Source organism: Pan paniscus, chromosome 16, assembly GCF_029289425.2.
Source record: "Pan paniscus chromosome 16, NHGRI_mPanPan1-v2.0_pri, whole genome shotgun sequence".
NCBI lineage: Eukaryota > Metazoa > Chordata > Mammalia > Primates > Hominidae > Pan > Pan paniscus.
In genome coordinates this window covers 53,353,545-53,379,516 of record NC_073265.2, presented here as the reverse complement: position 1 = coordinate 53,379,516, position 25,972 = coordinate 53,353,545, and the positions used below count along the sequence as shown (strand labels likewise).

Below are 25,972 nucleotides of genomic sequence, written 5' to 3'. Positions count from 1 at the left end.
GGGCAAAAGGTTAAGTATTAAAAAAAGCTCTCTGAAACCTCAGAAGCATTGAAGATTTTAAAAGATGGTTTAGGGCAATCTGTGAATCTAGCTCCAAACCACATGGTTCTCTAAGAGGGATGGGGCTGTATCAGATATACCACGACTTAATAGAATCACACTGAAATGTTAGCTTTCTGGAAGAGTATTAAAAAGACTCAGTCTGGAGTATCCAGATGAGATTACCAAGGGGATGCAGGCTTGCTCCATCTTGAGTAAACATGAAGATGTTGGCAAAGAAACAAAGGAGATACCCAGAAATAATCTGAATGATGACCTTGGTATAAGCACCAAAGTCTATGAAGATGGTCATCAGCAAGGTCACCTGGACTCACCTGTGTTGTAACTTTGTAGGCTACATATGCATTCATACCATCCCCTGTGAGAGAACAAGAAAGCAGAAGATTATCTTGTAAACCAAAGCAGTGCCAATCCAGCTAACATTTGACCAGGAATCATAAAAGCCATAGGAACCCTGGATAAGAAGGTATGCTTGTTTCATCTCCAAGCTTTATATGCAATCTTAGAATCCAGTTCCTACTTTGCCTCAGGGCCTCTGTGGCACATAGCAAGCCCCCATGGATGCTGGCTGAGCCCCAGTTTGAGTTACACAAGAGAGTCAGCCCTCTGTTCCAAAGCCAGGCCAGGCTCCATTTATACCCTCCACAAAGCAGCACTGGATACTGACAATCCATCAGTTGTTACCATGCCAATATTTGGGCTGGTTACACACATCTGTCCAAAACCAAACAATTCTCTTGCTGTATAAAGCAGGAGGAGAAGGAAGCAACTGATATAAAAGGAAACAAGTAGTTCTACCCTAGGCTAGCTCTGGGCTCGATTTGCTCTTTCAGAAATATCGTCACAACCCCCTCCATTGGTGCCGGGGGGGACACTGACCTCTCTGATCTAGCATGTTCACCAAGAGCAAAGGGTCTGGCAGGAAGACACTTTGGCTGCCTAATGTCACACAAATCTCCCTTTCCTGGAGCAATTATTTTTATGAAGAAGTCTTTGACTGTTAAATAATTTGGGATTCAAGCTATTGTTTTTCTCTGTGGTGATGTCCTGACCTAGACCACTTAAGGAGATAAAGATGCCATTGATATCCTGAGCACTGAAAAGACATATTCTGGAATCCAAACAGACACAGCTCCAGTGCTGGACTATGGTGTTTGGGGTTGGTTTTGTTCCCTGCCTCCCCCACCCTTGATTCCTTCCCACATCAAACAGGAAAACCTAGGTCAACAGTTACCAGCTGCTTAAGCCCCTGAACTGGTTCTGGGGTGAGGGGTGAGGGGCCAAGGGAAGGAAGAGCAGGCAGTACTGGATCAGCAGCTTCCCACATTACAACTTGGTTTCAGTAAGATGGCTGGAAATGCCTGCTTTTTGAAAAATTTACCAAGAATTTGAAGATTACACAGGAATACAGGGCTTGTCTGCTGTACTTCCCCAGCCCCTACCAAAAGGGTGTATATAAAACAGAAACCATAAGCTAAACTTTAGAAATTATTTTATACTGATTACCAACTTTAGTTCTCTTCTAAACCACCTTATTAACATTACCCAATACTACTAAGGATGTTTACTACTGATAAAAGAAAAAAAAAAGAAATCTAAGTTTATTTTATAGAAGTAATGTTCAAAATTTCATTCACAGCAGAATAGTTATGGTCAAATGTCCAAGAAGTCAATCCCATAATTTAGTGCCTGCAGTTAAGAAAGTCTAAATGCAAACACAGAGAAAACAGAAAAGCAGGATCTTCAGATATTTTGTTTCTCAGCTGCTTTTACTTAGGCAATGTACATGAAAAGAGACATACTGCATGTACATAGAGAGCACACAGATCTGCAAATAAGCTAGTAATACAAGGTTTTAAATTTACGTAAATTTCCACAATAATTTCAGAGTTGAAGATAACATATGCAAATTACCAAGGCTCTAAAAAGCATATCCTGGTAAAAGTTGAATTCTAAATTATTTAGACGTGTGCAGGAACAAGAAGCACATGTTGAATAAACAGCCCACACAAACAGAATGTGTTGTTATAAAGATCAGGCCTTGAATATGAAAATATTTTAATTAGCTGGTTTCTTGGCATCAACATGACTAAGAATCTAGACTACAGTGCAAGGAGATGAAAACTTATCACCAAGAGTGATTTGTGTTTAAATGCATCTGATCCATGGGCTGTTTAAATTACTCTCTGTAATGGGATAAATTGTGTCCCCTTCAAAATAGGTACGTTTTACGTTCTAACTCCCAGTTCCTCAGAATGTGATCTTACAGGGTCTTTACCGATGTAACTGAGTTAAAATGAAGACATTAGGGTTGGCCCTACTCCACTCAGGTTGGTGTCCTTATTTGTTAAAGAGGGAATGTGCACACAGAGATAGACATGCATAGAGGGAAGGCAATGTGGAGACGCTTAGGAAGGATGCCACATGACAGCAAAGGCAGAGACTGAAGTGACGCATCGACAAGCTGAGGAAGGCCTGAGACTGCCAGAAGCTGGGAGAGAGGCATGAACAGTCCTTCCCTAGCACCTTCACAGGGAGAATGGCCTGCCGACACCAGGATTTGAGATTTCTGGCCTCCAAAACTGTGAGAAATTTCTGTTGTTTTAACCAGTTTGTAGTACTTTGCTACAGCAGCCTTAGGAAACCAGTATGTTCCCTCTCCTGGTTCAGACATCATGACTTATTAAATTTTAAGAGAATAAGTGCCATCCATTCATCTTATTCCACCAAGGATTTAAAGCAGTGAATAACTAGCTTAAAATTAATGTGTTTATAGACTATCCATAAATATTAGAGAAGCAAGAGAGAATCTAGACATATAATCCAAAGTCCTGGTCCAGGATCTATCATGGGCCACACTGTGCCCTAACAGGAAAGCTACTTCTTTTTTGGTCCTCAATTTCCTTTTCTGTTAGATGACAGAACTGTGTAAGACGCTCAAAAACATCCTACCAGTCCAACAGTCTGGGAAAAGTAAAACTCAACAGTTCAAATTTAAAAAAAATTTTTTTTCTTTTTGAGACAGGATCTCACTCTGTTACCCAAGGTGGAGTGCAGTAGTATTACCTCAGCTCACTGCAGCCTTGACCTTCCAGGCTCAAATGATCCTCCCACCTCGGACTCCCAAGTACGTGGGACTACAGGCATGTACCGTCATGCCTCTGTAATTTTTTATTTTTTTGTAGAGACAGGGCTAATTTTTTACTTTTTGTAGAGTCATGGTCTTGCCATGTTGGGCAGGCTGGTCCTGAACTCCTGGGTTCAAGTGATCCTCCTGCCTTGGCCTTCCAAACTGCTGGGATTACACATGTAAGCCACTGCACCTGGCCTAAAATCAATAGTTTAATGACCACCATTTTGGCCGGAGACCAGGTTAGGCAACATGGTGAAACCCTGTCTCTACAAAAAATATAAAAAAATTAGCCAGGCATGGTGATGCACATCTGTAGTCCCAGCTACTCAGGAGGCTGAGGTGGAAGGATCACCTGAGCCTGGGGAGGTCGAGGCTGCAGTGAGCTGTGATCATACCACTGCACTCCAGCCTGGGTGACAGAGTGAGACCCCGTCTCAAAAAAAAAAAAAAAAAAAAAAAAGACAACCATTTTGGCATAAAGTCTCACAAGTTCCTGTCCCTAGTACCAAATAGACCAAGAGTTGAGAATTACATTTGTCCTCTCAACTGTATAAACACCACTCCTGTTTAGGAAGACAGGTTCTGTATAGCCTCTTCCGTAAGGGACTATAGCTAGAACAAGGAAAGATGAGGCCTATTGTTCTCCACTCAGGGATAACTCTTGCAAGCTTGGTAGAGGGGAAAGCCATCCTAAAAATCCAAGTCCAGACAAAGTTAAGTGTTATGCTTTTTGAAGATCTAACTTCAATTTTGAGTACAATTCAACTTGGATCCCACAGATAGACTTCCCCACCTCATAAGGTTATCAAAAGTATGTGTATAAATGAGAGTTTCAAACTTCTTGAGGGAAAAAATAAGTTCAGTGTCCCTCAATTTTAGAACATGTATTTTTTAGGGTGCTTACATTGGATTTACCATCTCAAAAGACAGTAAAATGGTCTTATCAACTCTGAAGGAGAAGATAATGTTTTTTGTGTGTGTGTGTGTGTTTTTTTTTTTTTTTAAGACACAGTCTTGCTCTGTCACCCAGGATGGAGGGCAGTGGCATGATCTCAGCTCACTGCAGCCTCCACCTCCCGGGTTCAAGCGATTCTTTGGCCTCAGCCTCCTGAGTAGGTGCGATTATATGCGCACACCACCAAGCCTGGTCAATTTTTGCATTTTTAGTATAGATGGGGTTTCACCATGTTGGCCTGGCTGAACTCCTGACCTCAAGTGATCTGCCTGCCTTGGCCTCCCAAAGTGCTGGGATTACAGGTGTGAGCCACCATGGCTGGCCTGTTGGGGTTTTTAAAAAGAGACTCTAGCTGGGTGCGGTGGCTCATGCCTGTAATCTCGGTGCTTTAAGAGGCTAAGGCAGGAGGATCACTTGAGGTCAGGAGTTTGAGACCAGCCTGGGCAACATAGCAAGACCCCATCTCTTAAAAAAAAAATTAGTCGGCATGGTAGCACGTGCCTGCAGTCCCAGCTACTTGGGCGGCTGGGGTGGCTCAGGCGGGAGGACTGCTTGAGTCCAGGAGCTGGAGATGATAGTGAGCTATGATAGTGCTACTGTGCTCCATTCTGGGTGACAAAATGAGGCCTTGTCTCTAAAAAACAAAAAACCAAAAGAATAAAAATAAAAAGGGATTCTAGTAGTATTTGATGACTCTGATTTTTCTTCCTGAAGCCAAGAAAAGACTGACTAACGCATTGAGTAACTGCAGTCTCTGGCCTTAGAAACATAGCAAGGGGTCTACTTTTACAGAAAAGATACTAATGAAGTACTTCACATTGGCTAGTTCAACTCTGGGGGTAGCCATCCTGAAATTAGCTACCTATGCTTTCCACAGCCACATCCTAACATCACAAGGAGTCCTAAGAACCACTTACCTATCTTCTCAGGATCAGTTATACCGACTGTCAAATCAAATTGATCCTCCTGTTCCTCTTCCTCTAGCTTTTTCAAGAAAAGACAAATCATGAGAGTTGATATGAAAAAAAAAGCTATCAATTTTACCCTGTAATAATCTTATACCAATCTAATAAAATCAAGATGTATCCTTCAGTGTTCAGCTTTTGTCCATTCCCAACAATCCCAATGTACCAACTCTCAAACTTTTAAATTAGGAGCCAGCTTACAAGTCTTTGTTACATGTATCCCCTTAAAATCTTATTTTGATGACAATGAATAACTGCCAGATTTAGAAAGACTTGCCTCTTGCAGGCTAGGAAGGGAGTGAGGAGAAACTATACTCCTGAATGTGGAAGCTTCGCACACTAAGTATCTTTAGTAACCATTGAAAGCCTTTGTGCTCTCTGGGCAATAGATACTCTGCTCAAGAAAGACTCCTGTATTGGATTCTGGCTGTCCATTAACCATAAAGATCTCCTTCAAGAGTAACAAATATTTTCTCAAGGTTCATACTCAACTACACTTCAGACTGGCCGTACACAGTCCTAAATATCTAAAAGCGATAAGACCAAGAGCACAGATTCTCACCTCCTCATAGGTTGGCTGGGGCTTCGAAGAATTTGTGGCTTCCTGAGGAGGAAGAGAAATGAGTGTTTTGGCTGGCACCTTCTTCTGATTATTTTGTGTGCTGTCCAAGGATAGCTCCACTGTGGCATCTAAAATGAAGTTGATATTTTAAAATGAAGGTCAGTAATGAGTCTTTGAAGGCTAAACTTGTATAGGCTAAGAACTTACAAGAACAATAGCAAGCACTCTCAATACATAGAGGCTCTTAGACTGAGAGTCATAAAATGTTTACAAGGAGAAAAGGGGAGGAAGGTAAGGGAAGTGTTCTGCTAGCACAGGCTTAGTAGAACAACCTCTCCTTCTTTCCAAATACAACCACTTGGCTACCCTCTCCTACCTAGAATTTATACGAGAACCAAGGATAAGCAAAAAGACAACACAGCCAAAATAAGTTTATCAATTTTATTTATTTTTTAGACAGAGTGTCACTCTGTCACCCAGGTTGGAGTGCAGTGGCATGATCTGGGCTCACTGCAACCTCCACCTCGCAGGTTCAAGTGATTCTCCTGCCTCAGCCTCCTGAATAGGTGGTACTACAGGTGCATACCACCACAGCCAGCTAATTTAGTCTGTCAATTTTAATCTTCGGAGTATTCCTTCAGAACATTATATGAGCCCCATTTATTCTTGTTATAATTGTTTGTAAAAGGCTGGGCGTGGCGGCTCATGCCTGTAATCCTAGCACTTTGGAGGCCAAGGTGGGAGGACTGCCTGAGCTCAGGAGTTTAAAACCACCCTGGGCAACATGGTGAAACCCCGTCTCTACTAAAAATACAAAAAAACGGTAGCCAGGTGTGGTGGCCTGAGCCTGTAGTCCTAGCTACTGGGAGGTTGAGGCAGGAGAATTGTTTGAACCGGGGAGGCAGAGGTTGCAGTGAGCCGAGATCGCGCCACTGCACTTCAGCCTGGGCAACAGAGGGAGACTCTGTCTCCAAAAAAGAAAAAAAATTGTTTGTAAAAGAAGTTCAGATATTTGCTTTACACACCAATATGATAGAAGAGGCAGGCATACTGACAGGAAAAAAATGATGTCAAAGCAAGTGTCAGGAAAACTATAAGCTAGAAAAAAATGGAGCCAAGACACAAGCACAGTAACATTTGGGAAAGGGCACTTTTCCACACCTGATGACAGCACTGTTATTTTGTCATGGTTTAAGAATTTTTCCTAATGGTTTAGATCTCCTTGTAAAGGTTAAATTATACTTACTATATGCTATCCAATTTGCGAAAAAAGACATGTAATATCTGAAAATCTTTCTACTCAAAACAGTTTAAAAAACAGTGCTTAAGGGCTGCCTTTGTCTATCTGGGGAGTACTCAGTTGAAAAGAACGACTCATTCCCTCAGTGTTCCAGAGAAGGGACTTTAAAAATAGCATTATGTACCATTTCTAGGCATTAAAATTTTTTATGCAAATAAAAAGAATGCACTTTCAACTTGGAGCAATGGAACTAGATGCTCTAAGCCTAAACAGTCCAAACTTTTTTTCTTTTTTAGTAACAGAAAACATAAATGTCAATTTGGGTTTGGTCTGATCAGTAAGTATTCTATCTTAATCTTAGGAAATACAAAGAATGCTGCTGCTTCTTTTTCATTTGGGGCTAAACGAAACCAGAGATGATGGTTTATGCATATATGCCTATAGCATAATCAAGTCCCAGATCAGTATTCTAATCACTAAATGTGAATCAAGTCTGCAAACAGGGGTGCCACACTGTTAGAAATGAAATCTGATCCCTATCAGGAAAGCGAGAAAGGTGGTAGCATAATCTGACTCTGGGGTGGGAGTATAAAACAAACAAGCAAAAAAGTACAGTTGACCCTTGAACAACACAGGTTTGAACTGCACGGGTCCATTTATACATGAATTTTCCTCTGCCTCTGCCACCTAGAGGCAGCAAGACCAACCCCTCCTCTGCCTTAGCCTACTTACTCAATGTGAGGATGCAAGAATGAAAACCTTTATGATGAACCACTTCCATTTAATGAAAGGTAAATACATTTCCCTTCCTATGATTTTCTTAATAACTTTCTTTTCTCTAGCTTACTTTATTGTAAGAATACAGTATATAATACATGTAACATACAAAAGACATGTTAATTGATTATCTTATCGGTAAGGCTTCCAGTCAACAGTAGGCTATTAGTAGGCTATCAGAAAAGTTTTGGGGAAGTTATAAACAAATTTTTGACTGCGCCTGCATTGTTCGAGGACTAACTATACATATAATGAACATGTTAGCATATTAGGAGTCTCTGAAACAAGCAACCAGTTGAAGTATGTGTAGGATATTCACATCATGCAGGTCCCACACAAATAATTCAGTTAACAAACATGTTTGGAAATGAAACAGGAAGTATCACTCATCTTAAATATTTGGCCCTTTAGAAAGCTACTAAAAACCTTTTGCCAGCTTGGGCAACATGACAAAAGCCTGTCTCTACAAAAAATAAAACCAAACAAACATGCGAATATTAACAGGCATGGTGGTGCCCACCTGTGGTCCTAGCTAATCAGAAGGTTGAGGTGGGAAGATCACTTGAGCCTGGGAGGTTGGGGCTGCAGTGAGCCATGACCACACCACTGCACTCCAGCCTGGGCAACAGAGTGAGACCCTGTCTCAAAAAAAAAAAAAAAAAAGCCTTTTGAAGAGCTGTGCATCTTCTACTGAAATTCATGTGACAAAGATGCCAAAACTTATATTAAAACATGCTTTTCTCTTTGAACTCCTGTTAAGAGTACTGGAAAAGCATTCAGGCTCCATGAGAGACTCTGATCATCACTAGATTTATTATTTAAAAATGATATCAGAACGTTTAAGTTTCCACAGTCAAATACCTAAAACAACTGAGAAGCTACTGAAGTCCTAAACTAAGTGTCTCATTGTAGACTTTCCATTCTAGAGATATCTTATGTTCCTTTCTTAGAAGTGAGGCAGGTATTGGCTACTTAAACAACTAGTAGGGGAATGAAGTAAATTAGAATCCTCACTATGAACAAATATGACCCTAATAAAGATCTACATGTTCATGTGTATAAAACCCAATCACTGGGTAACTATTACACTAAACTGTCAGGTCAGGTCTTCTTATAACGAAAGATCATATAAATGTTAAGGTCCCAAAGATAGAAAATTCACTTTCTTTTCAATCTGCCATATAACCAAAGACAATTCATTATTTGCCTTCATATCACTTCTCCTCCAGAAATTTATTTTTATTTTTTAATAGAGACGAGGTTTTGCTACGTTGCCCAGGCTGGTCTTAAATCCTGGGCTCAAGGAATCTTCCCACCTTGGCCTCCCAAAGTGCTGGAATTACAGGCCTGAGCCACCGTGCCTGGCCTCCTCCAGAAATTTTATCCAAAAAATAATCAGTATCAGAATAAATACTGTATATTTAAATTTCAGGGATGAAGGGAAGTGGAAAATCTCAATTTTTCTATTCTTTCTTCTAATCTCTTCTTTCCTTGTATGTCTTTTAAATTTCCTACCAAGGTTCTAACATAAGAGTCGTCCCAAGATCTTACCCTCCACCCTTGTCTTTCTCCCTCCTCACCATTCACTCTTTTGAGGATCTCGTTCACATGAAAGTTTCAACTACCACCTCTAGAAAGATGATTCCCATATGTCCAGCTCTTGTCTTCCCTCAGGTAGGAAAGAAAAGTTCAAGTCACCTCCTGGGTATTTCCCTTTGCATTTCAAATTTAAAGTATCTAAAACCAAAGCTTACTTTTTTCCCAAAGCCAGTTTCTTCTTTAGAATGGGGTTCTATAATGATACCATTTTCTTCTCAACCCTTGGACTTGAAACCTTTTGACTTTGTCTTCAATCCCCACTTTTTTTTGATATCCATTATATTCAATCACTAAAATCAGATTTTGTTAATTTCCCTTTTGAAAAGTTTTCACCTTTCCTTTCCTGCTTTTATTACCTTATGTTCAGTCTTTGCTATTTCATTCTTGAACTAGTTTGTGATTACCTTCTAAAAATTATCTTGTCTCTGCCCACTGCAACTAATTTAATATAATTCCAATTCCACTAGGTCAGTCTTCCTAAAACATTACTTTGCCCATACCACATTCCTTACACAAAGCTGCCAATGGCTTTTAATTGGCATTAAGATGAAAATCCAGACTTGAATTATTAATGTCTAAGGTCCTCCCAAATCCGTTTCCAAATTACATTTCCAGCCTTATCTTCCATGACTTCTCCAAGAATGTCCTGCTGTGGTCCACCAACTTTACTGACTGCCGCTCAAACATACCTTATACTTCCTGCCCAACCATGGGGCCCCTTTTTCCTTTTCTCCTGCATAAATCCTGCTTCTTCCAAGATCACTTTCTTTCTTTCTCTCTCTCTCTCTCTTTCTTTCTTTCTTTCTTTATTTTGAGATGGAGTCTTACTCTGTCACCCAGGCTGCAGTGGAGTAGCACAATCTCAGCTCACTGCAACTTCCACCTCCAGGGTTTAAGCAATTCTCCTGCCTCAGCCTCCTGAGTAGCTGGGAGCACAGGTGTGCGCCATGGAATCCAGCTAATTTTTTATATTTTTAGTAGAGATGGGGTTTCACTACGTTGGCCAGGCTGGTCTCAAACTCCTGACCTCAAGTGATCCACCCACCTTGGCCACTCAAAGTGCTGGGATTACGGGTGTGAGCCACTGTGCCTGGCCCAAGATCACTTTAGACAGGGTTTTTTCAACAATAGCACTACTGACATTTTAGGCTAAACAATTCCTTGTTGTGAGGGCCTGTCCTGTGTACAGAGTGTTTAGCAGCATCCATGGCCTCTACCCACTAGATAACAGTAGTACTACCAGCTGTGACAACCAAAAATGTCTCCAACCATTTCCAAATGTCTTCTGGGGGGCAAAAGCACCCCCTCTGTTGAGAACAGTGCAGCACCCCTCAACAAAGAATTATCCAGCCCAAAATGTTAATAGTGCTAAGGTTGAGAAACTGTCCTATACTAGCGTTTTTCAAACTGGAGGTTACAGCTTGTTGGTGGATTGTGAAATCAATTCAACGTGTTGCAAAGAGCACTGAAAAAGGAAACAATAGAAAGTTTCAGGCTGTATTAGAAGTAGTAAGGGCAAGTCATTTAATAAAACTTTTGTTTCTGTTTTGTACCAGTATGCACATTTTTGGATTATGACACCAAATGCAATTCTTACTCCTAGTCTTGGTCACACAAGGCTACAGGCACTGCTTTAGTCACTGGTCTCACACTCCTCTGAGCTCCTGTGACTTAGTATTTCTATCATTCCTCCAACTGCATTTCTGTTATTGTTTAACAGTTTAACTCACCTTCTTAAGCAATTGTGTATTTATATCTTACTCCCTAAATCTGAAAGAATCTTGATGGCAGGGCCTGTATTTCATGTACTTTGGAATTCCTCCACAAAAGTACTTTACATAAAGTTACGTTCCCAATACTTTTTTTTTTTTTTTTGGTTTTGACTTTAACTCAGCAACTTAACAAAGCCATTTAGGAGGTTCCTAGAGTAACTTTTGAGTCCAAACTTGCCTGCAAAGAGATCCTGTGGCTCTTGGTCTTGTTCTTCATGGATCCCATTTTCTTTGGAGCCATTGTTGATGGGAAGAAGGGATGTAGTTATCTTTGGAGACTGATGTTTACTCTGAAAACAAAGAGGTACTCTGAATAAAACATTACCATGAAAAACAAACCCAACTTGCCTAGAAAGCAACTTTTAATGCCTCCCTCAGTTGCCACCAGTCAGCCAGTTCAATAAGCAGCAAATCGTTATTAGTAAAATAAGTGCTGCCCAAGTCATGACAGAGCAAAAATAAGTCCATACATTTTAGGGTTAATTTCTAACAGCATAACCTCGCTCAAATGCCCTACCCCAAAGCACATGATACCAACATGGGTATGTGTACACACAGATAATTTTCAAAAGAACATGTCCAAATGTATTTCTCTTTCTCAGTTGATGACCTTTATTCTTTCAAATGCTGACTGTGCACATTCTAGTGACCAGGATACTACACTGGAGTCCAGAACTCAAGCTCTGACCCATGCTTACTTTGTAGCCTGAGCTAAACTGTTAACTGAAGCCCAGTTGTGTGGATATTACTGACCCATCTGACACGCAAAGGAAGGTATAACACTACGTTCTAATGCTGTTAAAAGTAAAATTTATCTTTTCATCCTTAACTCACACAAATACAATTTTCAATAACACACTGTGTCAAGTTAGGAGAATAAAAACTAATCATGCTTAGCCTAGTGAGCACATGGTGAAAATAAGTCAGTCCATAGCCTTTATTCAAAGCTCAGTGATCAGCGGCAAACAAGGGTGGGGTGGATCCCCAGACCGGTACCAGAGTGAACAAAGCTGGATTGTGCAGAACATGAACTGAAAGTTGAGAATCTGGCTTCAAAAGCCGTGGTATGGTACTGCAGTGTTTTGAAGTCAGACCCTAAGGGCAAATCAGTTAAAAGACCTGGCTTAAGGAACCTTTTATGACACACTTCCTTAACAAATCTGAGGGAATTTGTTCCTTGGAGACAGACCTTTTCTGACCCAACAGAACAAAGTGAAATGACAATCTATTTGGGTACTCTAAATTTGCAAATAGCTTCATCTAAATATTGGGGACAGATTTCAGAAAAGAAACTGTTAGCAGGTCTGAAGGTAGTGAGTTATCTCAATTGACTGTTCACAGTCAGTTACAGATCGAAACCCTTGTTTGATATTTCCCCACTTCTCACTACTGCACTTGACTAGTCTTAAAAAAATTTTTTTGAAGAAAAAAGAACAAGAAAAGAAACATACCAATATTTAGACTTATATAAGCAAACAATCCTTCTACTGGAACTATTCCCTGCTAATGAAGTTTCATGAACACTTAGTTGTATAAGCTTAAATGTTATTCCAAGTCTATTAGAGATAGTGGTCCTGTCCTCTAGCTGCTTTAACAATCTTAAAAACAAAACTAAAAAATCACTGCAGAAAGACAGAAACAGGATAAATACAAAAGCAGCATTTCCCTTTTGCTTCACACATCACCAATAACCAACCACCTTCTTCCACAACTACTTCCTTCCTACACTCTTGTACAGTACATAGATCTCATGTGAAGCCACCTGATTTCATTCACTTCCTACTGACACCAGTCATCTCCAAATGGAGATCTATGAGAGATTAAAATCCAGTATACATTAAGGATGCATGTATACAAATGTAATTTACTAGTAGCTCACGGGGGAGATTAAAACAACAGAAAAGGCATAGGTTAGAATTTAGCCATTTAAAAAATGCCTAGAAGGACCCATTCCTGTGATATAAAGATGAATAAAGCCAGCTTTCCATTTCTGATCCACCACTTAACTTGGAAGGTTAATGACTAAGAATATTTTCTGGAGCAGTGTTAGAATAGTAGTCTATCTTTCCCTCAAGAGACAGACACACACAAATGGGATACTGCAGTGAAAACTAGAGTACTCATACCTCTCTTCCTCCACCTAACTTTTTTCAAAAGCCCAAACTGTGGCCACGTGTGGTGGCTCACACCTATAATCCCACCACTTTGGGAGGCCAAGGTGGGAGGATTGCTTAAGCCCAGGAGTTGGAGACCAGCCTCAGCAACACAGTGAGGCCCTGTCTCTAGAAAAAAAATTTTTTAAAAAGTAGCCTGGCCTGATGGTGTGCACCTGTAGCCCCAGCTACTCTGGAGGCTGAGGTGGGAGGATCACTTGAGCCCAGGAGGTCGAGGTTGCAGTGAGCCATGATCACACCACTACACTCCAGCCTGGGTGACAGAGCAAAACCCTGTCTCAAAAACAAAACAAACCCAAACTGTGATTAAAATAGACATGTTCCCTTAGTAAGCTAGATAACAACTACTTGTGAGAACAGAAAACTGCTCTCAGATATCCTCTGGGACTCCATCCCAAAAATCACACATGGCTGAGTTCTAAGAGAGCTGAAGATAGACATGACCATACTTACTATCCTAATCTTTTTTCTGTAGTTCTCTTACAAAATTAATCTTCTACCTATGTAAAACTCTGTATCCTGTTTTTTCCCCTCTACTACCTGAGCATTTTCTCATGTCATTAAAAAGCGTACAAAAATCCCACTTTTAGTTACTGAACTCTCCATTATGGATATATGACGTAATCATTCCCCTAATGCTGGACAGTTTCCAGGTTCCACCAAATACTACTGTGAGACCCATCCTATATATAAATCCACATCTGATTATTTTCTTGGGACAGATTCTTAAGTAGAATTGTGGTATCAAAGGCTCTGCTAAGCTCCCTTCCAGAAAGACCAACAATTTACACTCCCCCAGAAGTGTGTAAGAGTGCAGCATCCACAGCAACACTAAGCATTCTTTTAAAAAATCTTTGCGCTGGGTGCAGTTGCTCACATCTGTAATCCCAGCACTTTGGGAGACAGAGGTGGGCAGACAACCTTTGGGAGGCAGAGGTGCCTACATAACCTGAGGTCAGGAGTTTGAGACCAGCCTGGCCAACATGGTGAAACCCTGTCTCTACTAAAAATACAAAAATTAGCCGGGTGTGTTGGTGGGTACCTGTAATCCCAGCTACTTGGGAGGGTGAGGCAGGAAGAATTGCTTGAACCCAGGAGGCAGAGGTTGCAGTGAGCTATCGAGCCACTGCACTCCAGCCTGGACGACAGAACGAGACTCTGTCTCAAAAAAAAAAAAAAAAAAATCTTCGCTAGGTTGAGTAGTGAAAATTTCTTTTCACTCATTTGCTGGTCATTTGAATCTGTGACTTGTCTTTATGTTCTTCACCTATTTTTCTATGCTAAGTTGGCATTACTTAGGTGTGCATTTTTCTTTTTCTTTTTTTTTCTTTAATTGTGCAGTGGCGTGGTCTTGGCTCACTGCAACCTCTGTTACCCGGGTTTAAGCAATCTCGTGCCTCAGCCTCCCAAGTAGCTGGGACTACAGGCGCGTGCCACCACACCCAACTAACTTTTTTGCATTTTTAGTAGAGACGGGGTTTCACCATGTCGGCCAGGCTGGTCTGAAACTCCTAACCTCAAGCGATCTGCCCACCATGGCCTCCCAAAGTGCTGGGATTACAGACATGAGCCACTGCGCCTACCCTAGGTCTGCATTTTTCTTACACATAAGTATGCTAACCCTTTCTCTCGCATATTGTACAGTACCCCTCCCCAACTTTCTCTCTTTTGGTTTTTTTTTTTTTTTTTGAGATGGAATCTCACTCTGTCACCTAGCCTGGAATGCAATGACGCGATCTCGGCTCACTGCAACCTCTACCTCTGAGGTTCAAGCAATTCTCCTTCCTCAGCCTCCTGAGTAGCTGGGATTATGGGTGCCCACGACCACGCCTGGCTCATTTTTGTATTATTAGTGGAGACAGCGTTTCATCATGTTGGCCAGGCTGGTCTCGAACTCCTGACCTGAGGTGATCTGTCCACCTCAGCCTCCCAAAGTGCTGGGATTACAGGTGTGAGCCACTGTGCCCAACTCTTTTGATATTTTATTTTTGTCCTTATCAAATTTATTTCCAGCACTGGAAAAATTAAGTTTTTTAAGGCTGAAGAATACCTTGCACACAGTTGGCCTTTGAGGTATAATAACATTATCAAGTTTTACTTAAAATCAGATTTTTAAAAAAACTGAGCAGAACCACTTTTAAAGAAGAAATGGACTCACGTTCATGGTATCGTATATTCACATGGTGCAGTTAAAAGAAAACAAGTCTTCCATGAGATTTGAGTCCGTAATAATAGCACGTTATCAAAATACAAAGCCACCTGGACATTATAACACACTTCATATGCTATGTCTAAGATTAAGGCTGATTTTTATTAGTATTATTAAAGTATAGAAAGCTAATTTTAAATCAACAGTTAAAATTTTATAAAGAATTTACTGTGGGGGAAGGGGAAAACACACTGATTACATTCAATGGCAAAACCACTACTAAAAATAAGCATTGCTTTATAACCTTTTTTTTTTTTTGAGACAGAGTCTCATTCTGTCGCCCAGGCTGGAGTGCAGTGGCACAGTCTTGGCTCACTGCAAGCTCCGCCTCCCAGGTTCATGCCATTCTCCTGCCTCAGCCTCCCAAGTAGCTGGGACTACAGGCGCCCACCACTACGCCTGGTTAATTTTTTGTATTTTTAGTAGAGACAGGGTTTCACTGTGTTAGCCAGGATGGTCTTGATCTCCTGACCTCCTGATCTACCCATCTCGGCTTCCCAAAGTGCTGGGATTACAGGCGTGAGCCACTGCGCCCGGCCAATAACCTATATTTTTAAAAAACTCCTTAGCAGTCAGTAAGTCACATAACTATTCACCTATGTGAAAGGGGCTAAATTTCTAGGCAAGAAACTATTCTCTGTGATGAAAATACTGTTTGTGACACAGTAAATAATGCCAAAGAATCGCCCTTGCTTTTTTTTTTTTTTCCTTTTCGCAGCTAAAATCCTAGCTGGGATATCCAACACTTGCTTACTCCCTTTGGCTGTTAATTCTAGCCAGTGGTTCTACTGATCGGCCTGTTTAAGAGTTCAACTGTTTCTGTTTATAATTAAGAGAGCATACAGACAGACCAATACTAATTTGCAGAGAGGTACTAGAAAGGTGTGCCAGAAAGAGAGAGCATTTTTGTTAAGAGCAGGTATTTCTCCACAATTACCAGCCTCAAGCCATTCCAGGCCACTAGCACAATTTTCTTAGCTCAGAGAAGGACAGACATGGGCTTGCTGCCCCTCAGAGCTGACGAAGCCATTCACTACTTTAAGCACTGCTGTGATTCTAGGCAACTTCCCTTTAGGTTGTCCAGTTGTGATTCTTCCTCATGTTGCTTAACTGCTCTTTGCTCCACACAGAACCCTTACATTACAGTCAAAGGATCTCAAAAACGTAGGTACTGTTAAAACTTAACTGTATTTAGAGGTCAAATCCAAATTAAATGGTAAGGTAACATGGCTCTTGGAGGATGAGATAACTCATTTTTTGAGGGAAAATTAGTATATTTCATAGTAAGGCAAGATAGAGCTAAGGAGTTGTGTGATCACACTAATGTAACAGGACAAGGACAATTAGGAGTAAATCTATCCCAGGAGCTATACCCAGATCATAAACGGGCCTCCATGGAGTCTTTAAAAATTACCCTGGAAGAACTTAGCATGAAATACTGTTGGTTTTGCCACCTTTACTTCTAGGGAGAAATGAGTGAGGTGGGACAGCCTATTAGTTTTTATTGCTGCTGCAACAAATCATCACAAATTTAACAGTTTAAACAATGCAAATTATCTTACAGTTCTGAAAAAGTCCAATGGGTTTTGCTGGGCTAAAATCAAGGTGTCAGTAGGGCTGTGTTCCTTTCTGGAGGTTCTAGGAAAGAATCTGTTTCCTTGCCCTTTCTGGCTTCTAGGGTTTTTTGCCTCACGGCCCACTTCTTCCATCTTCAAAGCCAGTAACATTTCATCTCTTTGCGTCTCTTCCATATCGTCTTTCATAGCCTGTCTTACATTTTTAAGGTTCCTTGTGATTACACTGTCCCACCCAGATAATCCAGGATAACTTCCATATCTTAAGGACAGCTGATTAGCAACCTTAATTCCATCTTCAACCTTAACTCCCCCTTGCCACATAACCTAACTGGTTGCAGGATTAAGATGTGGACTTCTTTGGGAAAAGGAAGGGGGGCATTATTCAGCCTACAGCAGACAGTGACTCCTCTCCCACCATATTTCAAAACTGGCACAGATGCACTAAAAGTATTTGTGCTTGGGAGAATGGACATTCAATGTCCACTGGATTTCAGAATAGGGTGTACCTAACTCTACAAACTAGAGTTTAACTCCATAGCTTAAGGAGTTAAACTAGGGGTTCTTATCTTGGGGTCCATTAGCCACATACTTCAGGGGGTAATCTATGAACTTGGATGGGAATAAAATTATTATAATTTCATTTTCATTAACCTTGAACTGAAATTTGGCATATACATTAATCATAAAGATAAGCAACAAACCATAATAGAATTACCTAAGATTGTAACTGATATTAGATATTTTTATATGAGATTATGGTTTTTATAGACCTCAAAGTCTCATTTATGCTCATCTCTAAGTATGTTATTAATGTAAAATCATTTTAATTTATTAAAACTGAATTTCAATATAATTGGTTTCCTTCATATTTTAATGTATTTTATTTTATACATTTAAAAACATTATTCTGAGGATGTGTCCACAGGCTTTACAGGGCCTGCCAATTGGCCCACAGCACAAAAAAGGTAAAGAACTTCTGAGATACAGAGTAGAGGGACTAATGAAAATGGAAAAGGGAGAGCTGGAAGGATGGGGAAAATAGCATGAAGCTGACCACTGAGCTAGTTAAGGAAAATCATGTGCAAGGCCGTTAGAGACCTCATGAGACCCCAAATTTAGCCTCAGACATTCTACTGAATTCTCTGGTTTAATTTCCCAACTAAACTTTTTGGGTCTCAACCTAACAAAACTTAGAAAGGGCCCAGAAAACCGCAGAAGAATCACAGTATTAATGGGTGGATTACCTTCTAAATTGAAAAAGCAAACCCAGTTCAAATCTGCTCTGAAAGCAGAATGAAGCTCCAGCTGTCCACGTGACGAAGCAAAAGAATAAGCCAGAAAAAGTTGAGCAACAGCTTTTCCTGGAGATGAGATACTTACGGCTACTTGCTCTAGTAACTACCAACTACTCATGATTTATTTATGTCAAAAGTTACTTGAGTGCTGAGAAGCTTGAAGATCAAGGAAGAGATATCAGATTTTTTTTTTCTTTTCTCCAGTCCAAACTAATGAACTACAAATGGCCAAGTTGTCAGAGTGGCCTTACCACCTAAGTAAACAATGGGTTGGCAACCCTTACAGAAACCAGAAGTCTGACGGCAACCTTTATTGTTTCTCTCATAAGCCCCTAATTTTTTTTTTTTTTTTTTTGAGACAGAGTCTCGCTGTATCCCCCAGGCTGGAGTGCAGTGGTGCAACCTCCACTTCGCGGGTTCAAGTGATTCTCATGCCTCAGCCTCCTGAGTAGCTGGGATTACAGGCACGCACCACCACGCCTGGCTAATTTTTGTATTTTTGGTAGAGACAGGGTTTCGCCATGTTAGCCAGGCTGGTCTCGAACTCCTGACCTCAGGTGATCCACCCACCTCAGCCTCCCAAAGTGCTGGGATTACAGGCGTGAGCCACCGTGCCCGGCCCCAAACCCTACTTTTAAATAAATTTTAAGTCAGGTTATTATTAGCCATCTTTTTTTTTTTTTTTAAGATCAAGTCTTGCTCTGTCACCCAGGCTGGAGTGCAGTGGCACAATCTCAGCTCACTGCAACCTCTGCCTCCCGGGTTCAAGTGATTCTCTTGTCTCAGCGTCCCAAGTAGCTGGGATCACAGACATGCATTGTCACACCCAGCTAATTTTTGTATTTTTAGTAGAGATGGGGTTTCACTATGTTGGCCAGGCTGGTCTTGAACTCCCGACCTCAGGTGATCTACCTGCCTTGGCCTCCCAAAGTGCTGGGATCACAGACATGAGCCACAGTGCCCGGCCTATTAGCCATCTTTAAAAGTCTTCTTCCTGGGCTGGGTGCAGTGGCTCACGCCTGTAATCCCAGCACTTTGGGAGGCTGGGGAGGGTGGATCACAAGGTCAGGAGATTGAGACCATCCTGGCTAACACGGTGAAACCCCGTCTCTACTAAAAATACAAAAAAAATTAGCCGGGCGTGGTGGCGGGCGTCTGTAGTCCCAGCTACTCGGGAGGCTGAGGCAGGAGAATGGCATGAACCTGGGAGGCAGAGCTTGCAGTGAGCCAAAATCGCGCCACTGCACTCCAGCTGGGGCGACACAGCAAGACTCTGTCCCCCCCAAAAAAAAAAAAAACCTTTACTCCAAAACTGGTGCTCTATAATTACTTTTATTAGCTTTTCCTCCATAATTCTGAAAGCTAAGTTAATTGCTAGTACAATACAATGATCAAGAAATTAATGAGTTGGCCGGGCGCGGTGGCTCACGCCTGTAATCCCAGCACTTTGGGAGGCCGAGGCGGGCGGATCACGAGGTCAGGAGATCGAGACCATCCTGGCTAACATGGTGAAACCCCGTCTCTACTAAAAATACAAAAAATTAGCCGGGCGTGGTAGCGGGCGCCTGTAGTCCCAGCTACTCGGGAGGCTGAGGCAGGAGAATGGCGTGAACCCGGGAGGCGGAGCTTGCAGTGAGCCGAGATCGCACCACTGCACTCCAGCCTGGGCGACAGAGCAAGACTCCGTCTCAAAAAAAAAAAAAAAAAAAAAAAAGAAATTAATGAGTTTATGTATTTCAGGGAAATCTAAACTTACGAGAAGTAAAACTTTACTATTTGAGCTGAGCACTAAAATGAGTCTTTGCATATAACTATCACTTTTTTCAAGAATATATTTACCATAAGGTAGAATTTCAACTTCTGATCATTTGACCAGATGTGACCACTTGATGTATGTTAACTCCAAAAACAAGTGTTTGAGGCAATATCCCTGTAGAAAACACTACACACTAGAATTTTTACCAATATTAGCTATAAATGACTAAACTAGTAACTAAACAAACTAAGTGATACACCTTTGTTTAAAGATACCGTTACAAAAATTCACTTTCAGAAGTCTGATTAAGATCAGAGAAGGGCTAATATCAAGAAACTTAATGAGGATGTGTTATATCTTTGGGAACAACCACCATGCATGTTTCACAGAACAGAGAATTAAAGTATTAGCCAGATTAACCATCATTTTTCTTATGGCTTTTTAATAAAACTACCAAACTCTATAAACAGAGAAATAAACTGTTTATAGTTAACAATCTTTCCATAAAGCATAAACAAAAATACCAAGCCTGAACAGTTTTATAGGTACCACCAATTTTTAAGAAACAGATCATTCCAACAGTATAAACATTCTTGAAAGAATAGAAAAAGAAAGTACCATATAATCTTAATTCCCCAAACCATACAATTTTCATGAGAAAGAAACTACAGGTTTATCTTATGAACGTAGATGTAAAAGAATATATAATAGCAATCCAAACCCAGCAATATATAAAAAAAGACAATACATTATTAAAAATACAAAAAACAACAAATGCTGGCAAGGATATGGAGAAAGGGGAACACTCATACACTGTGGGTGGGAATGTGAAGTAGCACAGCCATTATGGAAAACAGTATGGAGATTACTAAAAGAACTAAAAATATAACTACCATAGCATCCAGCAACCCCACTACTAGGTATGTATCCAAAAGAAAGCAAATATATCAAAGCATATATATTTCTTCTGCATGCCCATGTTTATTCCAGCACACTATTCACAACAGTCAAGATATGGAATCAACCTAAGTGTCCATGAACGGATGAATGGATAAAGAATATGTGGTATAGGCCAGGCATGGTGGCTCACACCTGTAATCCCAACACTTTGGGAGGCCAAGGAGGGCACATCACTTGAGCCCAGGAGTTTGAGACCAGCCTGGGCAACGTGGCAAAACCCCGTCTCTACTAAAAATACAAAAATTAGCTGGGCATGGTGGCATGCACCTGTAGCCCCAGCTACTTGGGAGGCTATGATGGGAGGATCACTGGAGCACAGGAGGTCAAGGGAAGTGGGCCATGATTGCACCACTGCACTCCAGCCTGGGAGACAGAGCAAGACCCTGTGTCAAAAAAAAAAAAAAAAAAAAAAAAAAAAAAAAAAGAAGGCGTGGTATATATACAAAATGGACTATTATTCAGGCATAAAAAAGAATGAACTCCAGTTATTTAGAGCAACATGGATGGAACTGGAGGTCATTACGTTAAGTGAAAGAAGTCAGGCACAGAAAGACAAATGTCAAGTGTTCTCACTCATCTGTGGGAGCCAAAAACATGGATCTCATGGAGGTAGAGGGTACAATGGTGATTCCCAGAAGCTGAGAAGGGAAGGCAGGGCAGGATGAGGAGAAGTTGGTTAATGGGTACAAAAATACAATTAGAAGGAATAAGTTCTAGTATTTGACAGCAGGAAGATTACAGTTAGCAATAATTTATCATATATTCCAAAAGAGCTAGAAGAATTCTAATGTTCTCAACAAAAAGATAAATGTTTGAGGTGATGAATATCCCAAATTCCTTGATTTGGTCATCACACTTTGTATACAGATATCAAAATACCATGTGTATCCTAAAAATATGTACAACTATATCAATAAAAAATACAAAAAAGACAATATACAATAACCATGTTGAGTCCACTCCAGTAAAGCAGCTCACCATATAACAGATTTAAGACAGAAACCCCATGACCAAGGGATGTCAAAAAATAATAAAATTCAATAGATATTTAAAAATTTTTATCAAAACAGCAATAGAAGGAAACTTTTTAAAAAACTTGGTATCTACAAAAAATCTTTAACAAGCATTATTCTTTAATTTTTTTTCTTTTTATGTTTAGTTGACAATTGTACATGTTTATGGGATTCTGAGTGATATTTCAATATATGCATACAATGTGCAATGATCAAATCAGGATAATTAGTATATCCAGCATCTCAAACATTTATCATTTCTTTGTGCTGTAAACATTCAAAATCCTCTCTTTCAGAAAGCTTTTTGAAAATATACAATAAATATAGTTAACCACATTCACTCTACAGGGCTGCAGAATAAGAGAGCTCAGTCCTCCTATCTAGCTGTAATTTGGTATCAGTTACCAGAAGTTGGTTAGGATTCAAAATTAAACAGGTTTTAAAAAGCTGAGGTGGGACCATAAAATGGTGCAACTACCATGGAAAGCAGCATGGAGGTTCTTCAAACAATTGAAAATAGAACTACCACAAGATCCAGGAGTCCTACTTCTGGATATATATCCAAAAGAATTAAAAGCAGGATTTTGAGATGTTTGCACACTCATGTTGACATCAGCACTATTTACAATTGCCAAGAGGAGAAAGCAAACCCAAATGTCCACTGGCAGATAAATAAAATGTGCTATATACATTCAATGCAATATTATTCAGCCTTAAAAAAGAAGAAAATCTTGTCACATGTTATAACATGGATGAACCTTGAGGACACTGTGCTAAGTAAAATAAGCCAGTCACAAAACAAATACTGTTTGACTCCAACTTATATGAGGTATCAAAAATAGACAAATTGACAGAAACAAAGTTAGAATGGTGATTGATTACCAGGGACTGTGGAAGCTGTTTAATAAGTACAGAGTTTCAGATTTGCAAAATGAGGAAGTTTTGGATCTCTGTTTCACAACAATGTGAATATACTTAGTGCTACTAAACTATACACTTAAAAATGATTAAGATGGTAAATTTTGTCATGTGAATTTTACCCCAGTTTTTTCAAAAAGATTGTTTCTGGGCCAAGCGTGGTGACTCACGCATATAATTCTAGCACTTTGGGAGGCCAAGGTGGGAGGATCACTTGAGCCCAGTAGTTAAGAGACCAGTCTGGGCAACATAGGGAGACCCCCATCTCTACAAAAAAATAAATAAATGAAAAATTAGCTGGGCATGGTGGCACATGCTACTCAGGAGGCTGAGGTGAGAGGATCACTTAGCTCAAGAGGTAGAGGCTGCAGTGAGCCATGATGGTGCCACTGCCCTCTAGCCTGGGAGACAGACAGAAACCTTGTATTTATTTATCAACAAACAAATAAGCTTTTGCCTCCTCTCGCAAGATGTTATAGTGATCACAGATTTAGGAGTAGTTTCTGAAAAGACCATGTCCTTTCCTGCCTAAATGTTAATACATAACTTATATAACTCTCTAAACTATTTGTAGTTTTAAAGCAATGACTTCAAATTTATTTCAGTAATTTTTTTGAGTCTCTTTTTTTTTTTTTTTGAGATGGAGTTTTGCTCTGTTACCCAGGCTGGTGGGCCCTGGCACGATCTCAGCTCACTGCAACCTCCAACTCCCAGGTTCAAGCCAAGTGATTCTCTTGCCTCAGCCTCCCCAGCAGCTGGGATTACAGGTGCGTGCCACCACGCCCGGCTAATTTTTGTGTTTTTAGTAGAAATAGGGTTTCACCATGTTGGCCAGGCTGGTCTAGAACTCCTGACCTTGTGATCCGCCTGCCTCGGCCTGTCAAAATGCTGGGATTACAAGCATGAGCCACTGCGCCTTGCCAAGTCTCTCCCATTTAAGTAACTGGTTTACAGATTCTGAGATGCATGTGTAAGCCTGCTCTTTCAAGTATAAATTAAACCACATTTTAATTACTGAACTAACAAAGCCTCTTGGGCTGTAAAAGAGAGCAGATGGGATGATTAACAGCAGCAGTTGTATCAATGCCCAGGAAATTACGGGCATACCATAAATTAGTTTTAACTTTATATGCCTCAACTTCAAAATTCTTCAATGCTCCTCTCTGTCTCCAACATGAAACAAAATAAAAGATGAAGATTAACTTAAATTAGCAAAGTGCTATTGAGGTCGGTCGGGCATGGTGGCTCATGCCTGTAATCCCAGCACTTTGGGATACCAAGGCAGCCAGATCCCTTGAGGTCAGGAGTTCCTGACCAGCCTGGCCAACATGGTAAAACCCCATCTCTACTAAAAATACAAAAATTGGCCAGGCATGATAGTACGTGCCTGTAATCCCAGCTACTCAGGAGGTTGAGGCAGGAGAATCGCTTGAACCCAGGAGGCAGGGGCTGCAGTGAGCTGAGATTGTGCCACTGCACTCCAGCCTGAACAAAAAGAGTGAGACTATGTCTCAAACAAATGAAGTCATTAAGTGTCTATTTGATGGCTTTTAGCTAATCAAATAAATATCACTAGTTTTGTTGTTGTTTTGAGATGGGGTTTCACTTTTTCGCCCAGGCTAGAGTTCAGTGGTGCAATCTCGGCTCACTACAGCCTCAAGCTCCTGGGCTCAAGTGATCCTCCCACCTCAGCTTCACAAGTATGCGGGACTACAGGCTTATGCCACCATGCCAGGCTAATAATAGTTTTGACTTTGATCAACTGTATTACCCATTTTTAATGTTAACTTTTCTAATCCATTATTAGATTTTATGGGTTTTTTTAGAGTAATTCCAGTTTACAAAATGCTCACCAACAAATACAGCTCATGCCCTCAAAAAGTAAGCACTCTTTAAATGTTTATTATGGAGGGAACTCTTCTAAGCACTTTACAGGCATTTTAATTTAATCTTCACAATAGTGGTGGAGGTAAATACTAGTATTATTCACTTTTTACACGTGAGGAAACTGTAGAGAGTAATTAAGTACCATGTCCAGGGATAAGCTAGCCAGCCATAGAGCCTAGATTTAAATCAGACTTCAAAGCCCACACTCTTAATTACTTAATTCTTCAATGTTGTTCTTTAAAATACCACAAGTGCTGCAATCCTCTATCTTCTTTGGCTCACAACTAAAGCATTTATTGGATTATAATTTGTTCTTTATGGCTGTTTAACAAGACAGTTAAACTAGCGAGCTATCTTGGGGTCTTGGCATCCTGAAGATTAACATCAGGATGGGCAGCTTGAAAAATGGCTTATAGGTGGCATTTTAGTTTCCGTAGCAACTCAATTTTCCTAGATCATATCTAAATAAAAATAATTATGCTTTCTGCATTAGAACAAGGTCATTCTGACCTCCTCAACTCTCTTTTAGCTGGAAATTAGGCAAAGGATTTTTACAGTCTTACAAAAAAGAGGTATGGATAACTCCATAAAGTATGGTAAGATGAATCAAACTGAAGCCTCCTACATTTCTTTTTTAAATTTCTACTTTTTTTTTTTTTTTTTTTTTGAGAGAGAGTCTTGCTCTGTCACCTAGGCTGGAGCACAGTGGCACAATCTCGGCTCACTGCAACCCCTGCCTCCTGGGTTCAAGTGATTCTTGTGCCTCAGCCTCCCTAGCTGGGATTACAGGCACGTGCCACCATGCCCGGATAATTTTTGTATTTTTAGTAGAGATGGGGTTTTGCCATGTTGGCCAGCCTGGTCTCGATTCCTGGCCTCAAGTGATCCTCTTGCCTTGGCCTCCCAAAGTGCTGGGATTACAGGCGTGAGCCATGGCACTCGGCCACTGCTTCAGGTTAACTCTAGAAAATAACTCCTCACTCTTCCAGGTTCCTTTTTGGAAAATAAATCAACATTTGCCTATGTGACCAATCACTTTCAGTGTCAGAGTTTCTGTTTTCATATTCTCAGTCTGCACATCATTCCAGCAGTTACCAACAGTAGCTGTCTTCCATGACTT

The 25,972-nt window shown here is 40.6% G+C and overlaps 1 protein-coding gene across 3 annotated transcripts in view; it reads right to left on the bottom strand.

Moving 5' to 3' along the window:
• SNX1 (sorting nexin 1) overlaps window positions 1-25,972 on the bottom strand; it is a 50,930-nt gene that overhangs the window by 22,605 nt on the left and 2,353 nt on the right. For all 3 annotated transcript variants that reach the window (XM_003827947.5, XM_055098779.2, XM_055098780.2), the window contains exons 2-5: window positions 11,242-11,353; window positions 5,676-5,803; window positions 5,066-5,132; window positions 375-418 (exon numbers count right to left, since the gene is read on the bottom strand). In XM_003827947.5, coding sequence (XP_003827995.2) covers window positions 375-418; window positions 5,066-5,132; window positions 5,676-5,803; window positions 11,242-11,353 — 351 coding nt within the window. The remainder of the gene's footprint in view (window positions 1-374; window positions 419-5,065; window positions 5,133-5,675; window positions 5,804-11,241; window positions 11,354-25,972) is intronic.